General features: G+C 40.6%; 1 protein-coding gene across 1 annotated transcript in view; it reads right to left on the reverse strand.

The window, feature by feature from the left end:
• The window catches only part of HIAT1 (hippocampus abundant transcript 1), a 52,105-nt gene that overhangs the window by 30,100 nt on the left and 12,784 nt on the right, over positions 1-9,221 (reverse strand). Inside the window, exon 3 of the mRNA XM_010831035.1 lies at positions 2,915-3,010. Within this exon, the coding sequence (XP_010829337.1) occupies positions 2,915-3,010 (96 nt within the window). The remainder of the gene's footprint in view (positions 1-2,914; positions 3,011-9,221) is intronic.

Here is a 9,221-nt window from a genome sequence, read left to right on the forward strand (position 1 = left end):
AGGCTGAGCGCCGAAGAATTGATGCTTTTGAACTGTGGTGTTGGAGAAGACTCTTGAGAGTCCCTTGGACTGCAAGGAGATCCAACCAGTCCATTCTGAAGGAGATCAGCCCTGGGATTTCTTTGGAAGGAATAATGCTAAAGCTGAAACTCCAGTACTTTGGCCACCTCATGCGAAGAGTTGACTCATTGGAAAAGACTCTGATGCTGGGAGGGATTGGGGGCAAGAGGAGAAGGGGACGACAGAGGATGAGATGGCTGGATGGCATCACTGACTCGATGGACGTGAGTCTGAGTGAACTCTGGGAGCTGGTGAGGGACAGGGAGGCCTGGCGTGCTGTGATTCATGGGGTCGCAAAAAGTCGGAAATGACTGAGAGACTGAACTGAACTGAGGTGAGTGATCACACCATCATGGTTATCTGGGTCATTAAGATCTTTTTTGTATAGTTTTTCTGTGAATTCTTGCCACCTCTTCTTAATACCTTCTGCTTCTGTTAGGTCCATACTGTTTCTGTCCTTTATTGTTCCCATCTCTGCGTGAAATTTCTTCCCTTGGTATCTCTAATTTTCTTGAAGAGATCTCTAGTCTTTCCCATTCTATTGTTTTCCTCTATTTCTTTGCATTGGTCACTGATGAAGGCTTTATCTTTCCTTGCTATTCTTTGGAACTCAGCACTCAGATGGTTATATCCTTCCTTTTCACCTTTGCCTTTCGCTTCTCTTCTTTTGACAGCTATTTGTAAGGCCTCCTTAGACAACCATTTGGCCTTTTTGCATTTCTTTTTCTTGGGGATGGTCTTGATCACTGCCTCTTGTACAATTTCAGAAACCTCCATCCATAGCTCTTCAGGCAGTCTGCCTATCAGATCTAATCCATTGAATCTGTTTCTCACTTACATGGTATAATTGTAAGGGATTTGATTTAGGTCATACCTGAATGGTCTAGTGGTTTTCCCTATTTTCTTCAATCTAAGTCTGAATTTTGCAATAAGAAGGTTCATGATCTGAGCTACAGGCAGCTCCTGGTCTTGTTTTTGCTGACTGTGTAGAGCTTCGCCATCTTCAGCTGCAAAGAAATCCTTTAAGGATTAATAATAAAAATGTATTTATAGTGCTTAAGACTGTGCCTGGACTCATCATAATATAAATATATACAAACTGTTTGCTATTACAAAGCTCAAGTCCTTTAAACTAAACACCAGCCAGAGAGACTGATGTGCTAAATTGGTAGATTATAAATAAGCACACTGTAATATTAGAAAGCTAATATAGTACAGTGGATGAGAATCTAATTGCCAGTGCAGGGGATATGGGTTCGATCTGTAGCCTGGGAAGATTCCACAGTCTGTGGAGCAACCAAGCCTGTGTGCCATAACTACAATCCCTTGCTCTAGAGCCCTCGAACCACAACTACTTAAGTCTGTGTATCTAGAGCCTGCACTCCGCAGCAAGAGAAGCCACCAAAATGGGAAGCCCAGGCACCACAACCAAGAGTAGCCCCTGCTCGCCACAAACAGAGAAAGCCTACACATAGGAACAAAGACCCAGTGCAACCAAATAAACAAACATTTAAACACTGTGAGAGAACAGTTATTATAGCACCCCAGTAGCACTTGACATCAGGTTATTACAGTATAATGTACATACAAATGTCATAATGAACCTGCATCATATGATTAAGCTTCAAATCAGTGCTCATGGATTATGACAGCAGGAAATGTGTAAATTATTTGAAAAATTCCCATCAGAAATTATTAAATTAAAAAAAAGTCAGACATTTAAATGTCACATATCAATGAGTTTGAAAATTCATTTATGTAAAACTGATCGCCCATTACAGGTAAATGAGTTGTTTCCTTTTTAAAAAAGAAAGGATTTCAAAACATAATCAAATCAGAATTCCTAAAATTATATGTCAGGGAACTGTCATTCATTCAGGGAACTGCCATAACTTGCAAAGCATGGTTTATTACAAAAGGAATTATATTTATTTGAGATTTCATTTTCTTTTGAAACTTGTTTTAGCAGTATTTATAAATATGCCTTGTATATTCAAAGTAACTGTTAGACATCAGTTTTATGTAGATACAGTAATGATTATATAACCATATAATAAACATGTCAAGAAATATGGAACATAAATTTTCTTAGACTAGTTTAAACTATCCTTATATGATCATTCAATTTATTTATAATAAACTTTTTATAAAAGTCTTTTTTGGTTATCTACACACAAGTTCTTGAAAATATAAGAAAGTATCTCTTTAAAGTTATCTTAAAAATCTGTTCTTCTGGGATTTGGCAAGCTGTGATTACACTTTTCAAGATGTTACAGAGTTCTACTGTAACTAGTTCTTCCTTCATTCCATTCCTCTCCTCTATACTGATAGGAGAAAACTAGCTATTACCTAAGATGTTCAATCTTACAGAGAAGTTTTTTCTACGATTCTAAACCTGGGAATATTTGAGCAAAATCAGCTTAGGGATATAGAAAGAATGACCTTCCTAGATGGCCACCTCTATATACTTGGCCTAAACTAAAAGAAACTTATATTTTGAAAATGTAACTAGAGATATGAATCTCAAAATGATAATGCTGAGTGATTCAGGGCTAAACATCATTTTTCCTAAGCCTGTATAAGAATCATTTCCACTCTACACAGAGTGGGGACTGAGCCCCCGCTTAAATTTGTCCAGTATTCATCAGACGAATCACACCCACCTAAGCCCTATGAAAAAGGGAGAAGTGAAAGCTGGAAAAGACAACTAAAGCAGTAAAATACAGTACACTAAAGGGCTGACGACACTGGGGGGAGAATTAACCTCGGAAAGGTAAAAAAGCCATTCCCCACCCACCAAATTGAAGAAAAAAGATTTTAAAGTCAGTGAAAAATAAGTTAAAGGATTACTTACCACCAAGGTGGGTGCTGTCAATAATCCCCAAGCGAAAAACTCCAAAAAGATGACGATAACTGCATGATAAACACTAGGAGAACCTATTCCTTGAGGCTACAAAAACAAGAGTTTGAAAAGTTAACAGTGTACTCCAGAATTACCAACAGTAGACAAACAGTCGACAAATATCCATGGAGAACATACATGCAATAAGTACTCTGCCAAACATCGGGACGTTCACTATCCCTGTCCTCAAGATGATGGAGGCAGACAAAGAAACAAATAAATACGTTATTTAAACACCGTGTGCAATGGGAACAGAAGTCCAGGGTGGGGATGGGAATGTCAGAACATTCCAGGAGGAAGGCTGAAAGGATGGAAAGGAAGTAGGTGAGGAGTAGGAGTGGGCAGGAGGAGAGCAGCAGTCAAGGAAGCTTTTTGTGCAATGGTGGTAATGCCTGAGAGCGGGAATCACAGGACTCTACTGTTCAGTACACCCAGAGCATGGGCTGCATACTCAGAGTACTGAGAGACCAGCTAGAGGCACACAGGGCTAACTTCCAGGCTAAGGAGTCTGCTCAATTCTGAAGGCAATGGGGAGCCACTAAAAGATGTTAAGTAAGGCTCATGATCAGATCAAAGTTTTCAGAAAATATCATCCTGGCAAGGTGTAACAGATAGATTAAAAGGGGGCAAAACTAAGGAAAGTTATGAGACTACTGCACTGATTCCAAAACATAAATGAATTATGTTGCAAGAATCATAACAGACACCAACATGATTCAAAAGCAGAAAAGTTCTGAGCAGTATGTGAGAGATCTTGGGTTTGATACACACAAGAAAGACAATACAAAATCAGCTTTACACTTCAGTTCAGTTCAGTTGCTCAGTCATGTCCAACTCTTTGACTCCATGGACTGCAGCACACCAGGCTTCCCTGTGCATCACAAACTCCTGGAACTTGCTCAAACTCATGTCCATCGAGTTTGTGATGCCACCCAACCATCTCATCCTCTGTCTCCCCTTCTTTTCCTGCCTTCAATCTTTCCCAGCATCACGGTCTTTTCCAATGGGTCAGTTCTTTGCATCAGATGCCTAAAGCATTGGAGCTTCAGCTTTAGCATCAGTCCTTCCAATGAATATTCAGGACTGATTCCCTTTAGGATGGAGTGGTTGCATCTCCTGGCAGTCCAAGGGACTCTTCTCCAACACCATAGTTCAAAAGCATCAATTCTTCAGTGCTCAGCTTTCTTAATGGTCCGACTCTCACATCCATACATGACTACTGGATAAATCAGAGCTCTGACTACATGGACCTTTGTTGGCAAAGTAATGTCTCCGCTTTTTAATACGCTATCTAGATGGTCATAGCTTTTCTTCCAAGGAGCAAGTGTCTTTAAGTTCATGGCTGCAGTCATCATCTGCAGTGATTTTGGAGCCCAAGAAAATAAGTCTGTTACTGTTTCCATTCTTTCCGTATCTATTTGCCATGAAGTGATGGGACAGGATGCCATGATCTTAGCTTTTTGAATGTTGAGTTTCAGTACAGCTTTTTCATTCTCTTCCTTCACTTTCATCAAGAGGCTCTTTCATTCCTCTTCACTTTCTGCCATAAGGGTGGTGTCATCTGCGTATCTGAGGTTATTGTTTTTTCTCCCGGCAATCTTGATTCCAGCTTTTGCTTTATCCAGTTCAGCATTTCGCATGATGCACTCTGCATATAAGTTAAACAAGTAGGTTGACAGTATACAGCCTTGATGTACTCCTTTCCCAATTTGGAACCAGTCCGCTGTTCCATGTCCAGTTCTAACTGTTGCTTCCTGACCTGCATAGAGATTTCTCAGGAGGCTTGTAAGGTGGTCTGGTACTCCCATCTCTTTCAGAATTTTCCACAGTTTGTTGTGATCCACATAGTCAAAGGCTTTGGCGTAGTCAATAAAGCAGAAGTAGATGTTTTCCTGGAACTCTCTTGCTTTTTCAATAATCCAATGGATGTTGGCAATTTGATCTCTGGTTTCTCTGTCTTTTCTAAATCCAGTTTGAACATCTGAAGTCCTCAGTTCACATACTGTTGAAGCCTGGATTGGAGAATTTTGAGCATTATTTTGCTAGTGTGTGAGATGAGTGCAATTGTGCAGTAGTTTGAACATTCTTTGGCATTGCCTTTCTTTAGGATTGGAATGAAAACTGACCTTTTCCAGTCCTGTGGCCACTGCTGAGTTTTCCAAATTTGCTGGCATATTGAACGCAGCACTTTCACAGCATCATCTTATAGGATTTGAAATAAATCAGTTGGAACTCCAGCACCCCCACTAACTTTCTTCCTAGTGATGCTTCCTAAGGCCCACTTGACTTCGCACTCCAGGATGTCTGGCTCTAGGTGAGTGATCACACCATCATGGTTATCTGGGTCATTAAGATCTTTTTTATATAGTTTTTCTGTGTATTCTTGCCACCTCTTCTTATTATCTTCTGCTTCTGTTATGTCCATACAGTTTCTGTCCTTTATTGTGTCCATCTTTGCATGAAACATTCCCTTGATATCTCTAATTTTCTTGAAGAAATCTCTAGTCTTTCCCATTCTACTGTTTTCCTCTATTTCTTTGCACTGATCACTGATGAAGGCTTTCTTCTCTCTCCTTGTTATTCTTTGGAATTCTGCATTCAGATGAGTGTATCTTTCCTTTTCTCCTTTGCCTTTTGCTTCTGCTAGCAGTATTTTACACTGCGGCTTAGAGGTATCTTAAGGATTACTTCAGGGCTTCCCTAGGGGCTCAGTGGTAAAGAATCTGCCTGTCAATGCAGAAGAAAACAGTTTGATCCCTGATCTGTGAAGATCCCACATGCTGTGAAGCAGCTAAGCCCATGTATCTCAAATACTGAGTGTGTTCTCTGGAGCCCAGGAGCAACAACTGCTGAAGCCTGCATGCCCTAAAGCCCATGCTCCACAACAAGAAAAGCTACTGCAATGAGAACCTGTCAACTGCAACTAGGGAGTAGCCCCCTCGTGTAGCAACTAGAGAAAAGCCTGCACAGCAACTAAGACTCAGCACAGCCAAAAATAAGTAAATAAAATTATATTAAAAAAATTACTTCAATTGTTGGATTTTGTATTTCTAAAGACAATATTAAATTGATAGAAATGCAAATGACCTGTAACATTAACTCGGTCTCCACTGACAAGTTTGTGTAACAGAAAAACAAGTTTAATCAATACATATAACAATATCATATGTAAGTTTTAAAAATATATTTGTTAGAGGAAACACTGACTGACACCAGCCACCCTGGCCAGGCAAGATAGCAGTCACTTGCATGAGTTGTCTTAACAAAGAGGTCCTGGTAAGGAATGCAAACTAACAAGTTATCACCAATCAAAAGAATTTGCAAGAAGTCAAAAGAAGAACGGAGACACCAGCCCCTGATTCCTACCAACCTGAGAGTCCTTCTCACTAGAATCCACCTTGGCTGAGCGATGCATGACCACAAGGAAGGACCCTGAGTCAGAATGGCTGGCCAGAGATGACCCGAAAACAAACCCCATCACCATAACAACCCAAGACCGAAAGCCAGGTGGCAAAGCAATTTTCTTGGGTTCTCGGACCCTGCTGGTCTCTGCCTAGGCACCCCTTCCCAATAAAATCTCTTACTTTGTCACCACGTGTGTCTCCTCAGACAATTCATTTCCAGTGTTAGACAAGAACATACACTCTTGGACCCTAGAAGGGGTCCCTCTTCCTGCAACATATTCAACATATTCAGTCTTATGTGCAAAATATTAACACTGTTTGGATTTCTCTGTACACTGTACTCTGTACTCTGGTTTGGATTTCTCTGTACTCTGTACTCAAATGGTGCTACATCATTTGAAAAAAGTAGACGTCTCTCCCAACCTGCAGAATTTAGGTACCTGGAAACTCCCTTAGTAGAACCTGCAGCTGAGGAATTAGATTCAACAGAGGTGGGGTGGGAGTTGGGAGACATAAGTGTTGAAGGACCATGACGAGGAATGAGTTTGTACAAGACTCATTCAACAAACACAGAGTACCAGAGATGCTAGAAGTAAAACACACTCCTTGATCTCAAGGAGTTCAGTCTAGAGAGGAAGAAGTCTCATTATAATCATCTGCTTATACAAAACTGCAATAAAAGCGATGTTAATTCATACAAGTTAGGAACCAAGAAAAGGTTATTGCAAAACAATGAAGTAGTGTGGACAATTACATTAGAGGAAAAAATGCAGATGAAGTAAACAACAGCCATGGCAGTTAAAGGTAAAGGGAAGACAGAAGAGACCGCTCTATCCTTTGTTAAGGAGGTTCTTGTCTTCACTCTAGAGATACAGGAAAACCACTTAAGGGTATTTAAGCAAGAGAATTGTGTGATGAGACTGGCATTTTTCAATACAACATGGTGATTTTTTTTCTAAAGGATGTAACTGAACAGCAAACTGCATGCAGAAGCAAGCTATTTGAGTCAGTTCACACAAGAGATGATGAAGGCATGAAATAGGGGTGAGGCATGGACGCTGGAGGGGAGGAAATGGATATGAGAATTCAGGATTTGAAACTGAGAGAATCTGACAAATGTGAGAGGGAGAGTCAAGACGACTTGTTTTTAGCTTGGTTGTCTACTAGTGGAGGCTGGTAGCTTCCTAGCTTGTCTTCCCCAGAAGGCTCAAAATTACTTCAGATTCTATATAAGAGATAGCCCTTGTACTTAAAACATTTCTATTGTCCTTTGAGGGCTGATTAAAACAATTAGTCATTAGCAAATATGACGTTTGAAACCACCAGAGTAGGTGAGACAAAGTGTGAAATGACAGGTGGACTAGCTTAGTCAAGAATCACCAAGTACAGTGGTTAGGGGCATTAGGCCTCATACAGTCAGAAACCCATGTATAAATTTACAGCCAGCCCTCTGTATCCAGGCTCTCCCATCTGCAGATTCAACCAACTGCAGACCATGTAGTATGTATTTATTAAAAAAAGTCCATATATAAGTGAACCCACACAGTTCAAACCCACATTCATGGGTCTACTGTATAGCACAGAGGAAAAGGAACTCATTAAAATAAAGAAGGAGCCATGAAAGAACTATCAGGAGAATCAAGAGAATTCAGTGTCACAGGTGACAAAGGAGCAGTTTTAGAGAGGAAAGAATAATGCCCAGTACCAAACACAGCAACGATAGTAAGACAAGGTTAGGAAAAAACTCCGTAGGATTTCATAAGCTCCAAACTAGTTTTGTTCATCACATATATTCAATACCTATTAGAATACATAGAACTTCTGAGGGCCTTTAACACACTAATGCATATTATGAATCTCCAGAAAGCTACAGTATGCACTGTTTTCCAAATGTGACCAAGAAATCCTTTTGTCATATAAAAGACGTATCTCAAGAACACCTGAGTTTCTTAGAAAACTGGGAAATGACAATAAAAAGTAAGATGATAATTACATGACAATGTGTATAAATATACACACGGACCCAAAAGCCTAGAAGAAAATAAGTGTGTTAAAAGTGGCTGCTTCAAGTGAAGCATACTTAATCACTCAAGGACAGTGCTGGGAAAACTTATCAGACAAATAAGACAGAGGTAGTGGGGATGGAGTGAACTGTATAGATACAAAAAATATTTGAGAAAGTATAAGGACTCAGTTTGGGGATGACTAGATGTAGCAGAAGAGGGTAGAGAAGATCGAAGATGAAAGATTTCAGTTTCTGCCTGGTCAGCTGGACAGTGAGGAGAGGGGAAAGAATAAAACATTAATTCGTTTTAGGCATATTGATTTCAGAAAAAACATGGACAGAATTCAGTTCAGTTCAGTACAGTCGCTCAGTCATGTCCGACTCTTTGCGACCCCATGAATCGCAGCACACCGGGCCTCCCTGTCCATCACCAACTCCCAGAGTTCACTCAGACTCACGTCCATCGAGTCAGTGATGCCATCCAGCCATCTCATCCTCTGTCATCCCCTTCTCCTCCTGCCCCCAATCCCTCCCAGCATCAGAGTCTTTTCCAATGAGTCAACTCTTCGCATGAGGTGGCCAAAGTACTGGAGTTTCAGCTTCAGCATCATTCCTTCCAAAAAATCCCAGGGCTGATCTCCTTCAGAACGGACTGGTTGGATCTCCTTGCAGTCCAAGGGACTCTCAAGAGTCTTCTCCAACACCACAGTTCAAAAGCATCAATTCTTCGGTGCTCAGCCTTCTTCACAGTCCAACTGTCACATCCATACATGACCACAGGAAAAACCATAGCCTTGACTAGACGGACCTTTGTTGGCAAAGTAATGTCTCTGCTTTTGAATATGCTATC

Source organism: Bison bison, unplaced genomic scaffold (genome assembly GCF_000754665.1).
Source record: "Bison bison bison isolate TAMUID 2011002044 unplaced genomic scaffold, Bison_UMD1.0 scf7180017864519, whole genome shotgun sequence".
In the NCBI taxonomy this organism is placed as follows: domain Eukaryota; kingdom Metazoa; phylum Chordata; class Mammalia; order Artiodactyla; family Bovidae; genus Bison; species Bison bison.